This window comes from Emys orbicularis, chromosome 20, assembly GCF_028017835.1.
Source record: "Emys orbicularis isolate rEmyOrb1 chromosome 20, rEmyOrb1.hap1, whole genome shotgun sequence".
NCBI classification, from domain to species: domain Eukaryota; kingdom Metazoa; phylum Chordata; order Testudines; family Emydidae; genus Emys; species Emys orbicularis.
In genome coordinates, this window is record NC_088702.1 from 13585363 (window position 1) to 13601478 (window position 16116).

Sequence of the window (16116 nt, forward strand, 5' to 3'; positions counted from 1 at the left end):
GAAATTGACCCTTCCCCCCTCCTTCCTTTCACCAACTCCTGGTGAATACAGATCCAACTCCCTTGGATCTAAAAACAAGGAAAAATCAATCAGGTTCTTAAAAAGAAGGCTTTTAATTAAAGAAAAAGGTAAAAATCATCTCTGTAAAATCAGTATGGAAAATAACCTTACAGGGTAATCAAACTTAAAGAGCTCAGAGGACCCCCCTCTAGTCTCAGGTTCAAAGTACAGCAAACAAAGATAAACACTCTAGTAAAAGGTACATTTACAAGTTGAGAAAACAAAGTAAAACTAAGACGCCTTGCCTGGCTTTTTACTTACAAGTTTGACATATGAGAGACTTGTTTAGAAAGATGGGGAGAACCTGGATTGATGTCTGGTCCCTCTCAGTCCCAAGAGCGAACAACCGCTTAAACAAAGAGCACAAACAAAAGCCTTTCCCCCCCCCAAGATTTGAAAGTATCTTGTCCCCTTATTGGTCCTTTGGGTCAGGTGTCAGCCAGGTTACCCGAGCTTCTTAACCCTTTACAGGTAAAAGGATTTTGGAGTCTCTGGCCAGGAGGGATTTTATAGTACTGTACACAGGAGAGCTGTTACCCTTCCCTTTATAGTTATGACAAGCTCTAAAAACCGAACTCTAAAACTCTGAGGTAAGAGAAAGTGGACTGCTCTCCACCCTGTCTCAGGCCAGAGGGTGGTTCACCTGCTCAGCACAAGTTAGCCTCAAGGCAGAGCATGCGGGAGGGAGAGCGCATGTGCAGGCCGAATGGATACGGCTACCAAAGATCTCCAATCAGACACAGGGACACAGACACGCCTACAGTGGAGCACCCATAGGGACACATCTGAAAGAAGAAACCTGGGTTCTATCCTGGCTGACGGAGGAGAGTGGGTTCTCGTGGGTTAGAGCCAGGAGGCGAGTGTCTGGGAACAGTCTAGACTCCTGGGATCTATCCTGGCTCTGGGAGCTGAGTGTGGTTTGGGAGGGGGCTGGGGTTTGGAGCCTGGACTCCTGGGTTCTGTTGTCCGTTCCTTTCAGGATGGATCCCTGGCTCACAGCCTGTCTCCGTGGGGTCACCACGCCCCACATTCCAGGGGCAGTTGCTCGCGACATGCAGCAATAGCTGCTGACCCTAATTCAGTGAGTAGCGCTTGGTGAGTGGAGTCCAGTGCCAGGAACCTCAAGTCCCCGATGGAGCCCAGGACCCCTTCACTGGAGCCACATGCGGAACCAAGCCAGGGACGGCTTCCCCACAGCCACCTGAGTATGAATCAGGCTCAGTGCCTCCAGGGGGAAAGGCCTCATCTCCCATCCCTCCAACTTTGCAGCCCCCTAACCCAGCACAGTGGCCTGGAGCAAATGGTTCCTAGGGTAGATAGACTGCACTCCCCACACCTCCCCGTCTCCATCAGCCCCTCAATCCTCGACATCCCAGCCTTTGACCTCAGAACACCAGTTTTGATGCCTTGGTCAAGGTCCCGTGAGACCATGTGACGAAGTTTGGGATTTTTGTAGTGTTTTCCATTAATAGCGTGTGCGCTCCTCAGTTTCCCTGTGTGCTGCATGTTTAACAAGGTGTTGGGAGAGGATTTGTTGTTGCATAGGATCAAGTGTGACCTTGCCTGGCAGCTGGGACCCCCAAATAATGGCCTGGAGAAGGGGAACCCTAACAACTGGTGACCTGGAGACTAAGAGGCCCACCCCAGCTTGGCAGTCAGCTGATTCTGGCCAGTGAGAGCACAAAGGGCTGAGGAGAGAGGACCCGGGTGACCTAATCAACCAGTTCCAGCCAGAGGGGAACAAAGTACTGAAGAGAGAGGGCCCCAGTGGCCTGTTTACCTGGGATGGAAGACAAAGGACAGGGGAGGAGCTGTTGGGGCCGGTGGTATCAGATGCCCAGCTGGAAAGCGCAGGGTCTCGGGACTGGAGAGAGGGAGCAGGCAGAGCCCACCTGGATGCATAGGCGTGCGCACGGGGTGTGCCGTGTGTGCCCCGGCACACCCTAATGCCCTGAGCTGCTCCTTCCCCCTCCCCTCCTCAGCTGTTTGCAGGGCAGGCTCAAATCAACTGCTTCCTGCCTCCCTGCTCCAGCAGGGGCTGAGTGAGTCTCTCTCTCTCTCACACACACACACACACAAAAAGCCTTAGGGTTAGGTGTGGGTTGGAGGGCGGAACTATCAGCAGCAGCACAGCCAGCCCCTGCTTGCCTAGGGCTGCCCCGCACCTCTTGGGCTGGTGGCCATGGTGTCCACGTGTATGGCTGCTCCCTGCCAGCCAGGCTCCACTCCGGCCACAGCAGGCATCAGGTGACCCAAGGGAGCCTAGCTGGGATTTCCCAGCAATCCCTTGGCAGCTATCAACAGGAAAGGGGGGGGAGGGAGTGAGGAAGCTGAGCCATGCTGCAGCTTGCTGTGAATGGAGAGCTGGCTGCTAGAACGGGGTGGCACTGTGAGTGGGGGACAAGTGTGCCCAGCACAAGGAGTAGAAGGCTTTGCCCCACATATCCCCTTCAGAAGACTTCCCCAGACTGGATTAGGGATACTGGTGTGACCTCACCTTGCAGCCCCCAAAGAAGGAACTGGTTGGACTAAAGGGACAGTGCACCTCTCTATCTGAAGCCTAGCAAGGGAGGTATGTGGATCCCACTAGAATTTAAAATGAAAAGTAAGGGAGGGGAGGCTCTGCTAGAGGACCTGGGCAGCTTTAGATACAGTACCAGGCACGTAGGAGGATTTCCACTTCTGAGCCATGGAAGCAGAAATTGACTTTTCCTTTCCAGATATAGCTAATATTCAGAAAGGGAATCTAGCACCTGCCTTCCAGATTTGAACACCCTCAAAATTCAGGAGTGTTCAAGCTCAATTTGGGCAGCTGTTACTTCATTTCTCCCAAATCAAATATACTGATCCACTGTAACTTGCTGTAGAAAAGGTAGGATAAAATGGAGCAAGAAATGCTTCCCAGTCATTTTTAGGACTGGAATTGCTAGTTTCAACAGCCATTGCTTTTTTTTTTTTTTTTTTTTAGTTTTATTTGTTTAAAAGGAAGACAGTGATTGCACTGGCAAATTCCCTATAGAAACAAAGAGTGGAACAAAAGAATAATAAAGGCACCTCAACTTTTCCTCATTTATGTAGGACAGTCTTATAATATGCATCCAGACATCCTCCAGTCACACAAGCTGAAAGTTGTTCCACTTTACTGCAGTTCTGTAACCATATGGGAACCAATCCTGTCTGTGTTCTGTGCACATCCAAAATTCCTGCTGAATGACCCGCCCTGGGAGCGAGTTACCAGTGACCCAGGTCTGGGACAGCAGGAGGGTGCAGGTTGGCGGGGGGAGAGCCCAGGGCTGGGGCAGCAAGGAGCGGGGGCAGAGCCCAGGGCTGGGGTGGGGGGGGGGCAGCCAAAATTTTTTTTGCTTGGGGCGGCAAAAAACCTAGAGCCGGCCCTGGGAGTGGGGGAGGAGGAGAAGCCCGGACCCCGGCAGGAGCTGCACTGGGGGGGGGGGAGGGGAGAAGCCCGGACCCGAGCAGGAGCTGCACTGGAGTGGGGGGGGGGGGCGGAGTAGCCACACTGAGGCAGGGAGGAGAAGTCCTGGACCCTGGCAGAAGATGTGGGATTGAAGTCCCCGTCTTGGGAGCCCCAGCCACCCTAGTGGCAAAAGTTGCAGGGCTGAAGCCCTGACCCCACTCTGTGTGGAGCTGGCCTGAGCCCCTCTGTCTCCCATCCCACCTGTGGAGCTGGGGCTGCATGCTTCTGGGGCAGTGTTTGGCTCCGCGGGGAGGCTAGGACCCTCATCTCATGGTAAGGGGTCCAGGGCCAGGGGGGTTGGATAAGGGGTGGGGGCAGTCAGGGGACAGGGAGCAGGGTGGGTTGGCTAGGGGGTGGGATCCTGGGGGGGGTGGTTAGGGGCAGGAGGTCTCTGGAGGGGGCAGTCAGGGAGCAGGGGGGGTTGGATGGGGCATGGGAGTCCCACGGTCTGTCAGGGGGCAGGGGGTGGATAGGGGTCAGGGCAGTCAGGGGACAGGGAGCAAGGAAGGTCCTGGGGGGGCAATTGGGGGGGGTCTTTGGAGGCGGTGGTCAGGGGACAAGGAGCTGGGGGGGTTGTATGGGTCAGGAGTTCTGGGGGGGTGCCTGGCAGGGGGTGGGGAGCGGTTGGATAGGCATGGCAGTCCTGGGGATCTGTCTAGGGGCAGGGATGTGGATAAGGGTCGGGGAAGTCAGGGGACAGGTAGGGGGTAGGGTCCTAGGGGGGCAGTCAGGGGACAAGGAGCAGGGAGGCTTAGATAGGGGGAAGGGTTCTGGGGGGCAGTTAAGAGCAGGGGTCCCAGGAGGTGGTAGTCAGGGGACAAGGAGCAGGGGGGGTTGGGGGTTCTGAGGGGGGCAGTCAGGGGTCGGGAAGTAGGAGGGAGTGGATGGGGGCAGGATGGGGGTGGGGCTAGGGCAGGGTGGGGCTTCCTGGGTGCACACCCTAATGAAATGGGCTGGGCACGCCTATGCCTGGATGCAGGGGAGACTTAGATGAATTGTGCTGAGGGAGGCCAGGCCTGAGGGTCCTGAGAGTTTCCTGTGCTGTGTTCAGACACTCAGTAAACACTCCTGTTTTACACTGGCTGAGAGTTGCTTCAGTCTAGAGAACAGGGTGGCATTATTCCCTCTGGGAGTGGAGGCCCTGGGGGTCCAGAGTGAGTGGACTCCCTGAGGGGGCCTATGGCGAGAGACAGGCGTGCTAAGGCTCAGAGAGGCGGAGGGGCTTAACCCCTGAGAGAGTGGACCCCCGAGAAGGGCTGTCACACTGAAGGGGTTTCCCCCAGTGACCATATGGGGCCAAGAGTGGGCATGATCTGTGGGTCCATGACAGACCACTCCCCACATCAGCTGCAACCTCCCTGCCCCCATGGCCTACACTCCCCACACCACCCCGCTCCCATGCTGCCAGGCTCCCTTCCAGCCCCCCTTCCTGCACTCCCCCCATGCCACCCCTTTCCCCCCCTGTCGGCCTGAACTCCCCATGCTGTCCCCTCCACTACTGCCAGGTTCCCTCCCTGCCTCCCCGGCCTGCACTCCCCACACCACCCCCTCCCCTGCTGCCAGGATCCCTCTCCCCATCCCAGCCTGCGCTCCCCATGCCTCCCACTTCGCAAGCTGTTAGTGATCCCCCTCTACCTAACCCCATATTTCCCATCACCCCCACTCCCCACATCTATCACCCACATAGCCCCCTATCTGCTCCCTGACCCCACTGTGACAGTGCACCCCATATTCATCATAGTGTTGCTTATGATGTGATTATTGCATAATTATGATGCATTTTGTACAAAATGGGTCATGTGAGGTGTCATTGCAAAAGTTATGATTTGCCAAATATGATTATCCTATTTGTGGGCATGTATCATTTTTGTATCTGAAGTTTTGAATATTGACTATGAACTCGTATTTCAAATGTGTTTACTGTGGATAACCCCCACAGCTAGCCTTTCAGGTACAACAGTGAAGAAGCTAGACAGTGCTAATGGTTCATCAACAAAGACAATGGACCATGGAAGAGCTTAGCCTTCCTGTGTGAACGTTTCAGCCAGCCTATGAGTAATGGATGCTATGACTCAGCAAGGCATGTAAGGGCATGTGACCAGGCCACATGATATTGAACGCCATTTTGGTACCTGTATTTGTCTACAAACTGGAGTGGACTGAGTTTGGAAAAAAGGGTTCCCACTATATGTTAAAGTTATACAAGGCAGGGAGTGACATCAGCTCGTGGCCTCACTCCCCACACAAGGACACTCCTGGAAACACCTGGGAACAAAGACTGAATTGGGGGAAGTGCTGGTCCCAGGCTAAAGGGATTTTTAGCCAATGTATGGAAACTCAATTGACTGCTTGTATCATCAGTAAGGTTGAGAAATTGCCACTTCAAATATTATCCCTCTAGTATTTTAGACTTGGTAATCTGCTTTGATCTGTTTGCTATCACTTAAAATCTATCTTTCTGTATTTAATAAATGTGTTTTATGTTCTTATCTTTACCAGCATGTTTTCAATGAAGTGGCTGGGAAAATCTCATCTCTGTAAACAAAGGCTGTTTCATATCTTTCCCACATCAAGGGGAAAGCAAACTATATTAATGAGCTTGCATTGTACAGTGCAAGATGGTATAATACTGGGTTTATACTCCAGTGAGGGTGAAAGGCTGGGGAGCTGAGAAATTGGCTGTTGTCTTCTGTCTGTCCTTGAGTGGCTTAGGTAAAGCACTCAGGTAGCTCAGTTGGGTGTGTGGTACCACCTGCTGTCAAGTTGGGTGATAACAGGGCCTGGAGAGGCTGGCTGAATCTCTACAAAGCAGTGTGAGAGAGGCCTGCCCAGCTGGTGGGTTGGGGGCACAGCGGTTCCCACAGCTCCCAGGCTGCACCCTGGGGGTTGACAACCCATCACACCCATACCCCACCCCCACCTCTATCCCGCCCCCATGCCCCAAGTCCCCCCCACCCCAGGAATCACACTGTGAGTGCAGGATGAAATCCAGTCTCTTTATTCCATGAACAGCCCCTACGGCACAGTGACGGGTGAGTCCCCAGGACCTGTCCAAGGATCGGAGGAGGAGGGGCCAGGAGCCACTCAGCTGTATTCCCTGAAGAGCCCAGAGTGGCTGGGTTGGGGTGATGGGTCCCCTGGGCCAGGGGGACTGAGGGGGACATGACATTGGGGAGCAGGATGCCATGGGGGGATGGCTGGCAGGCATGGGAGATATGGCTGGATGGCATGGGGGGTTATGGCACTGGGGGGCTGGATGGCATGGAAGGGTGGCTGGCATGGGAGGATATGGCACTGGGGGATATTGCATGGGGGGCTGGATGGCATGGGGGCAGCTGGTATCTCTGGTGTCAGTGCATGGAGCGGAGGGGGTAGAGTCTGCAGCACCCCTTGGAAGGCTGAGGGGGGCACTCACTAGCAAACCCCTCAGATGCCCTCTGTGGGGGCTGCTCCCCCAGATCTCAGCCCCTCCCCCCCATGATGGGAGGAGCTGTCTGAGTGCCAGGGACCTGAAGGAACCCTAGCCCAGCCCTGCCTGCCATGCCTTGGCCTTGGAGGAGATGGAGGGTGGGGGACTCAGGGGAGTCTGCTCTGGGAGTCCACGAAGCAGCCCCCTGGGGCAATGGGGTACATCCCATTTGCGAATGGAAACACGAGCTCCTTCAGGGAACGTGCCTGGGGTCCTGAAGGCTGCCATCGTGTATGCCTGTCTCAGCCTCGGGGTGGAGCCTCAGGACCCATTGGCAGCCATCTTGGACATTTCCCCCATCTCCACGGTGCCTTGGGTGTGGCCAAGTTGGGACCCATTGGGCAGCCACCTTGGAGGCATCCCCCATCCTCTCATGTGGCTGGGACCATGGGATCCCAGTATGCAGGCGTCCTGGACACCACTTCGAGTCTGGCTCCGGCCTAGGAACCCACTGGGCGGCCAGCCTGGAGGCCTCACCCAAGTCCCTGAGAGGCTGATGCTTTGCGCTGGTAACCTGGGACCAGGCTGGAAGCTGTTTGGGGCTCTGATGCCCTTCCCTCCCCGTGTCCAGGATGCCCCACGTCAGGCCCCTGCTCCTCAGAACCAGAACGTGCTGGCAGTGAAGTAACCAAAACAACCTGAAGCGCGCAAAATGTGCAAACCAGAAAGCGCGAGTGCAGTGCCCAGAGGCGGGGGCGGGGGGCTGGAGCAGGCCGAGGCCAAGCTTTGCATTGCGTGAGCAGTGGCCATGTTGCTTCCCCCATCATGCATTGTGGCGGGGGCAGCCTCGCTCACCATGAGGCGAAGGGATGTGTCTAAAAGAGCGAGGTGCCCACTGCCCATCCCCCGTGGGGCTGGGAGAGTGAGCGCTAGGGTTCACAACAACATGCTTTGTTTGGGGCAACCCCAGGCGTGCAGGGTGCGTGGGGGAGCCAGCTGGGGGGCACTCTCTGGGGGGCGCCCCATCTCGAATCACTCCCCTCGTCCTTCATTCGTTCCTCGCCGTTACCTCAGGCCTGCAACAAACAATGTCACTCAAAACCAGGCCACCCTGACCACAGCCCCTGCAGCCAAAGGAGAACCTCGCTGCTGCTAGCAGTAGTGGGCTGTTATCCTCTCTGGGGTCCACCATGGGAGCGGGATGTGATGCTGTGTTATGTAGTTGAGATAGGGAAAGGAGTGGGGCCTAGTGGTTAGACTGGGAGCCAGGACTCCTGGGTGCTTTCCTGGCTCTGGGAGAGGAGTGGGGTCTAGTGGTTAGAGCAGGGGGGGCTGGGTTCTCTCCTGGCTCTGGCCCGCAGGGCAGGGGCACAAAGCACAGCGCTAGGGTGGGTGCAGGGAGCTCTTGTGCCCCCACCAAGGAAGGGAGGGACCATGGGGCTGGCGGAGGCAGTCGGTGCTGGGGTGGCAGCGAGGCAGAATCTGATGGGAGGATGCAGGGTAGCACCAAATCCTGTGGGCCAGGGCGACCCCCAGGGCTCCCAGCCGCCTGGGCTTACCCGCCACACGAGGTCCCCCAGGCTCGCGGACGGCCCCCAAGAACTATTCCGCCACCTGCACCCCGGCACAGTTCTCCTTGCTCTCCGACGTGATGGCCAGGTACTCGGAGCTGTGGAGAGACGGGGGTGAGGACAGCCTGCCACCCACTGCCTACCCTAGGGTTGCCAACTTTCTAATCGCACAAAACTGAACACCCTAGACCCACCCCTTCCTGAGGCCCTGCCTCCCGCTCACTACATTCCCCCTCCCTCCATGGCTCGCTCTCCCCCACCCTCACTCACATTCACTGGTCTGGGGCAGGGGGTTGGGGTGCAGGAGGGGGTGAGGGCTCTGGGCTGAGGATAAGGGTTTCAGGGTGCAGGAGGGGGCTGCGGGTTGCAGCAGGGGGTTGGGGTGCAGGGGGGATGAGGGCTCCATCTGGGGCTGCAGGCTCTGGGGAGGTGCCAGGGATGTTTGGAGTGTAGGGGGGGGCTCCAGGCTGGGAGGTGGGGCAGAGGGGTTCAGGGTATTGGAGGGAGCTCTGGGCTGGGGCAGGGAGTTGGGGTATGGGGGGGTGAGGGCTCCATTTGGGGGTGCAGGCTCTGGGGTGGAGCTGGGGATGAGGGGTTTGGGGTGCAGGAGGGGGCTCCAGGTTGGGGGGAGGGGCTCAAGGCTGGGGGTTGGGGTGCGGGCTTACCTCCTGCGGCTCCCAGTCAGCAGCACAGTGGGGAGGCAAGGCAGGCTTCCTGCCTGTCCCGGCTCCGCGCTGCACCCCAGAAGTGGCCAGCAGGTCCAGTTTCTAGGCGGGGGGCGGCCAGGAGGCTCTGCGCGCTGCTCTCACCCGCAGGCACCACCCCACAGCTCCCATTGGCCATGGTTCCCAGCCAATGGGAGTGCAGAAACAATCTGGGGGTGGGGGCAGCGCGTGGAGCCCCGTGGCCTTCCCGTCTAAGAGCCGGACCTGCTGGCTGCTTCCGGGGTGCAGCGTGCAGCCAGGACAGGTAGGGACTAGCCTGCCTTAGCCTTGTAGCACTGGACTTTTAACAGCCCGGTCGGCGGTGCTGACCAGAGAGCCAGGGTCCCTTTTCAACCGGGTGTTCCGGTCGAAAACTGGACACCTGGTCACCCTAGCACAGCCGGCCTGCCCCCAGGCACTCCCCACCTGGGTCCTGCCCACCCCAGCCCCCACCTGCCCCTCTGAGCCCCCCCAGCTCACTGCACTCACGCATTCTCCTGTGCAGCTGCCTCCGTGGCCGCCGCGATCTTCTGGTAGCAATAAATCATCTCAGCCACCAGCCAGATGGTGAGCACCACGATGAGCACATACATCATGATCTCTGACACGATGGACGCCATGTCCCGGTTCGCTGCGGGAGGGGAGAGGGTGAGACCCCCCACAGCCCCCTCCTCTGCCCCAGCACCACTCCTTGCTGGAGAAGCCAGCTCAGCACCCAGCACCTCGCAGGTCTGGCAGGGCCCCGGCCCGGCAGACAGCCCCGTCTCAGCACCCCCTCCAGGAACCTGAGCTCTGTCTGCAATGGGACAGGTTCCCCCGGCTCCTGGGGGCTGCCCCAGACCCTCCCACCTCCGGCTGTCAGAAACTGACTTCTCCCAACACTGCCATGGCCACCTGCCCAGTTCAGCCCCAATGGGCCTTTAGCCCCTTAGCTCTTCCCTGCCTGCTCCCCCCCCCCCCCCGCTGAATTTATGGGGCGCACACGGACCCTCCCAGCATGCTCTGGGAAGTAACCAAGCCCAGCTCTTCCCGCCCATCTCGGGAGCTCGGCCTGAGTGTCCCGCAGCCCCCTGCACCAGCCCAGGATGAGTGTACAGCCCCACTCCTCTGTGTGGCTCCACCCCTGGTGTGTACCTCCACCCCCATGTGTGTGGCTCCACCTCCTTGTGCCCTCATTCCCCGTGGGTATGGCCCCTTCCTCCATGTGTGTGGCCTCTCCCCATGTGATTCAACCCCCCATGTATGTGCCTCCACTTCTGTGTACATAGTGCCACCCCCATACCTGGGCTGTCCCATGTGTGTAGCCCCACCCCAGTGAGTCAGACCCCTGCCTCCATGTGGCCACAGCCCACATGTGTATGGCCCCAGCCTTGTGTGTGGCCTTGCCCTGATGTCTCTGGCCCCGCCCTCTGTAGGTAGCCCCACCCCTATGTGTTGACCTGCCCCCATTACTGTGACTTCCCTGTACCTGTGGCTCTGCCCCATGTACGTGGCACTAGGGCGACCAGAGTTCCTGATTTTATTGGGACAGTCCCGATATTCAGGGCTTTGTCTTATATAGGAACCTCTTACCCCCCACCCTCTGGTCACCCTAGTGGCACCACCCTGTGTACATAGCTCCACCCCTGCCCATGGCCCCACCCCCTGCCTGCGGCCCCACCCACTCACCCTTGTCCACCACCTCGACGTGGATGGTCTTGTTGATGACGATGTTGTAGACGTAGCCATCGAAGGTGAGGTTGCGGTCGACGCGGCACAGGTACTCGCCCGCCTGCGCGTAGGTCACGTTGGTCAGGAAGATGGACAGATCCTGCAGATCCCGCGTGTTCTTGCTGCCGTTCCACACCACCAGATCCTGGAACCGCTCGTCCACCACCTCCAGCAGCGCATCAGGGTCGTAACGCAGGATCTGGGGGGAAGGAAGTCAGACGGCCGGCCATGCACTGCAGGGGACGCCTGTCCCAGACCACAGCCCCATGGGGGTCGCCTGCCACAGACCACAGCCCCATGGGGATCGCCTGTCCCGGACCAGACCCCCATGGGAGTCGCCTGCCACAGACCACAGCCCCATGGGGGACGCCTGCCACAGACCACAGCCCAACGGGGGAACGCCTGTCCCAGACCAGATCCCCATGGAAGACAGCTGACCTGGACCAGACCCCCACGGGGGATGCCTGTCATGGACCAGATCCCCACGGGGTCGCCTGCCACAGACCATAGCACCATGGGGGATGCCTGTCCCAGACCAGACTCCCCTGGGGTCGCCTGCCACAGACCACAGCCCAATGGGGGACACCTGTCCCAGACCAGACCCCCATGGAAGACATTTGTCCTGGACCAGACCCCCACGGGGGATGCCTGCCATGGACCAAAGCCCATGGGGGAAGACATCTGTCCTGTCCTGCCACAGACCACAGCCCCATGGGGATCACCTGTCCCGGACCAGACCCCCATGGGGGTCGCCTGCCACAGACCACAGCCCCATGGGGGTCGCCTGCCCAGACCACAGCCCAACGGGGGACGCCTGTCCCAGACCAGACCCCCCTGGGGTCGCCTGCCACAGATCACAGCCCAACGGGGGATGCCTGTCCCAGACCAGACCCCCATGGAAGACATCTGTCCTGGACCAGACCCCCACACAGGACGCCCGTCAGGGACCAGACCCCCACGGGGGATGCCTGCCATGGACCAAAGCCCATGGGGGAAAGACATCTGTCCTGTCCTGCCACAAACCACAGCCCCACAGGGGACGCCTGCCACAGACCACAGCCCAACGGGGGATGCCTGTCCCACACCAGACCCCCATGGAAGACGTCTGTCCTGGACCAGACCCCCACGGGGGACGCCTGTCATGGACCAGATCCCCACAGGGTCACCTGCCACAGACCATAGCCCCATGGGGGATGCCTGTCCCAGACCAGACCCTGCCAGAGACCAGAACCCCATGAAGGGCAGCGGTGGTGTGCTGGGGACAGGACAGCAGCCTCAGCACTGTGGGTGAGATGAGGAGCTTGCGTGGACGGGGCAGGCCAGGGGCTCCGGGTCTCTGGTGAGTCTCCGTGTAACTCGTCTGCACGACCTCGCAGGGCTGCTGGGACTCCGGCATTTCCCAGTAATCACCATTTGGGGCTCCCCATGCTGGGGTCAGCTGAGCACCTGGCGCGAAACATCTCGGGGAGTGGGATTGTGGGGGGCTCTCTGGGGTTACCCCACTGGGGGAGCTAGGAAAGTGGAAGCCAGGCTGACACCCTCATGTTCGTGGGCAGCTAGTGGGGCCAGCCCCATGGAGAGTGACCCCCCCCCCATGGCCCCACGGACAGTGACCCCCCCGGTCCCACAGCATCATAGGGAGTGACACCCCCCTCCCATATTCAGTGAAGGGAGACATGAGGCAGGATGGATGTGGTATCTGTTTTTCATAGGAGGTTCTAACCTCCTGGGAAGAGGATGGGGTCTACTGGTTAGAGCCGGGGGGCTGGGAACCAGGTCTCCTGGGTTCTATCCCCAGCGCTGAGCGGGGAGAGAAGTCTAGGGGTTTGGGGATGGGGAGGTGGAGCGTAGTGAGCAACCAGCAGAGAACAAGCCTTGTCTGCCTTCACCCAGCTCAGGGCAGCTGGTTAGTGACCTGGGCCTGTCTGGAACAGGCCAGTGCTGAGATGCAGCCACCTCTGGGGTGGGGCCCAGCCGCTGTCTAACAACACATGGGGTTGGACTGGGCAGTGAAGGAGGAGGCTGCGTGCAGGGGAAGCCACAGGGAGGAGAAGGGAAAGCCCTGGACAGGGACCTGATTCCCCCTCCTGTACCCCGTGCTCCCTCCAGTGCAGTCCAGCCCCCCCAGCCAGCCCTCGCGCACCCTGGTGAAGGTCTCAGTGCCCTTCTCCCTGAAGTACCACTCCGTGTAGGCCTCGGCCGAGGTCTCGCTCCGCTTCTTGCAAGAAATGCAGAGGATCTTGAAGGTCATCCCAAAAACGGCCTCGGTGTGGGAGTCCACCTCCACGCAGCCGGCACAGCACGACGAAACTGAGGGGGGGAGGGTTTTAAAGGGTCACACACAGCCCCCTCCAGGCCCCACAGGAGCACCAGCCCCAGCCCCCCAATCTGCATTCCCAAAACTGATCTGCACCCCCAGAACCACCCCAGCACTCCACATCTGCACCCCATAATCACCTGATCTACACTCCCTCCACCAGCACCCCCAGATCTGCACATTCAGTATCCCCAGAACCACCCCAGCACTCCACATCTGCACCCAATCATCACCTGATCTACACTCCCTCCACCAGCACCCCCAGATCTGCACATTCAGTACCCTCAGAACCACCCCCAGCCCCTGGGCTCCCCCATATGCTCCCCCTTCCCCTCCCTTCCCTCCAATCAGTTCTCGAGGGGCTGCACTGGTCCTGCTCCCTGGGGGAGCTGCAGGTCACTCTCCCAGCTGGAGAGGTGGGGATCAAGGCAAGGGCCTGGGAAAGCCACTGTTGGCTGGACAGAATCACATCTGCTCTGTGGGTGTGTCTGTCTGTGTCTGTGCGGCCCCCAGCATGCACCAGATTACCTTGGGGCAGTGCACCAGCAGAGCTGCGGGTTGGGAGTGAGGAGCACCAGCAGAGGTGAGGGTGGAGCTCAGGGCTGGGCTAGCAGCGGACTGCAGGTCAGGAGTAAGAGGCACCGGCAGAGATGCAGGGAAGCCCAGGACTGGGCTAGCAGGGGGCTGTGGGTCGGGAGTGAGGGGCATGGGCAGAACTGGGTGGGGGCAGAGCCCAGGGCTAAGCTAGCAGGGGACTGTGGGTCAGGAGTGAGCGGCACCGACAGAGCGGAGGACGGAGCTCAGGGCTGGGCTAGCAGGGGGCTGCAGGTCGGGAGTGAGGGGCATCGGCACAGCTGAGGGCAGAGCTCAGGCTGGGCTAGCAGGGGGCTGCGGGTCGGGAGTGAGGAGCACCAGCAGAACTGGGGGTGGAGCCCAGGGCTGGGCTAGCAGGGGCTGCGGGTTGGGAGTGAGCGGCACCGGCAGAGCTGAGGGGCCCAGGGCTGAGCTATTTGTTCTGTCACTGCAGTTGGATTCTGATATCCAAACTTTCCTGGGTGGTTCCTGCCCTGGTCGCTGGGTGTCACCCCAGGGCCTGTCAGGGATCAGCCCCTGCGAAGGCAGGTTGCCCCGTCTCTCTGAATCATGGCTCTGGGCACTCCATGTCCATCTGTCTCTGTCTATCTGTCTGCCTACTCCATCTCCCTACCACTGGGCCTCAGGGACTGGCCATGTCTCTCCATGCCTCAGGGCTAGTTCAGTGGCTGCGTCCTGCTCCAGGCTTTCCCTGAGGGGAGGGAATCTGTCCTGGGGCGGGGGGGGGGCAGTGTGGAGAGGGCTCAGGGAGTCCCCACTGGGACAGGCCCTGAACCCCCTCCCCCCAGGGCCCAGGAGCCCCCTCTCTGGGCAGCCCTCGGCCCCCATCTTCTGCCCCAGGTGTGCACTCACCAAGGATGAGGCAGAGCAGGAGTGATGGGCCCAGCAGAGCCATGGTGGGGTCCCTGGGATCAGGGGCCCAGGCCAGCTGGGACAGCTCCTCAGTGGGGCTGGTGCTGCGGGTCCCCCTCTGCCCCTGCCCGCTGGCTCCGTGCTCAGCGGACAGATGATCCCCGACAGGAATCTTCCAGGAGGATATTTATAGCCAAGGGCTCGGCGCCCTGCACTGCCCAGCCTGTGTCTTGGAATGTCCTGGCCGGATGCTCCCAGCTGGTCCTGGCCGGCCCGTTCCCCCAGGCAGAGGCTAGCACAGCCTGGCTGCCCCTGCTGCCATGCGACGCCCCAGGTGGGCCCAGGGCCCAGCACTGCTGGGAAAGGGGCACCCCCACAGCCCAGGGCAGACAATAGGGCTGGCCGGAGGAGCCATAAACGGGAGCAGGGGGAGCTGTCAGCAGACCTGGGTCCCTCGCCCTCCACAGCGACCCCGTCCGGATGCAGCACTCCTGGCCCACAGAGCAGAGTCCACAGCTCAGCTGCTGCCACCTGGATCCTGGCAGCCCATGAAATGAGTCAGGCTCATGAGGGACACGCTTGCTCTGCGTGGGACTGGCGCTGTCAGGAGCCCCGGTGGGGGGAGCGGGGGTGTCACCACGGTCCCAGCTCGGTCCGGTCCAGCCGCTGTCTCAGTGTCACTGCAGAGCTGCAAACTTGCCACTCAACAAGTCCCCATTTGCTGCCCACACCCAGCCAGCTGCCCCGACCCACGTCCAATAGTGATCAGGGCATGGTGCCCTGCCAGTGCCTCCCTTGGGGGGAAGAATCACGCCCACTTTGGGGATGCCCAGGGACGACCTTGACACTGGCCACTACACTGGACAGGCCGGTGCCCAACCGGGAGGTAGTGCTGGAGCCTATGTCCGGTAGGGAGGATGTAATGGAGCCGGTGCCCAGTTTGGAGGGGGCGACGGACCCGGTGCCTGGTCTGGTAAGGAGGGGGCGATGGAGCCTGTGTCCAGTCGGAAGAGGGCGATGCAGCTGGTGCCCGGTCGGGAGGGGGCAATGGATCCGGTGCCCTGTCCAGTCGGGAGGGGGCGATGCAGCTGGTGCCCGGTCGGGAGGGGGCAATGGAGCCAGTGCCCGGTCCGGGTCGGGAGAGGGTGATGCAGCTGGTGCCCGGTCGGGAGGGGGCGATGCAGCCGGTGCCCGGTCGGGAGGGGGCGATGAAGCCGGTGCCCGGTCGGGAGGGGGCGATGAAGCCAGTGCCCGGTCCGGGTCGGGAGAGGGTGATGCAGCTGGTGCCTGGTCGGGAGGGGGCGATGCAGCCGGTGCCCGGTCGGGAGGGGGCGATGAAGCCGGTGCCCGGTCGGGTCGGGAGAGGGCGATGGAGCCGGTGCCCGGTCGGGTCGGGAGGGGGCGATGCAGCCGGTGCCCCGTCG

General features: G+C 60.2%; 1 protein-coding gene across 1 annotated transcript; it reads right to left on the reverse strand.

Annotated features, from left to right (window-relative positions):
• Positions 1-8546: 8546 nt before the first annotated feature.
• Positions 8547-14735, reverse strand: SCN1B (sodium voltage-gated channel beta subunit 1). Its single transcript, XM_065420490.1, has 5 exons — positions 14693-14735; positions 13073-13239; positions 10888-11128; positions 9709-9850; positions 8547-8613 (listed from the first exon to the last, which is right to left on the reverse strand). Exons 1-5 carry the CDS (start codon positions 14733-14735, stop codon positions 8547-8549), a joined length of 660 nt encoding a protein of 219 aa, XP_065276562.1.
• Between the last annotated feature and the right edge of the window lie 1381 nt (positions 14736-16116).

Excerpts from the sequence above, each read along its gene's own strand:
- SCN1B (XM_065420490.1), bottom strand. The coding sequence starts at position 14,735 with ATGGCTCTGCTGGGCCCATCACTCCTGCTCTGCCTCATCCTTG. Across the intron at positions 9,851-10,887 it reads CGTCGAGGTGGTGGACAAGG|CGAACCGGGACATGGCGTCC; the intron begins GTGAGTGGGTGG and ends CCCCTCCCGCAG. Across the intron at positions 8,614-9,708 it reads GCAGCTGCACAGGAGAATGC|CTCCGAGTACCTGGCCATCA; the intron begins GTGAGTGCAGTG and ends GTCTCTCCACAG.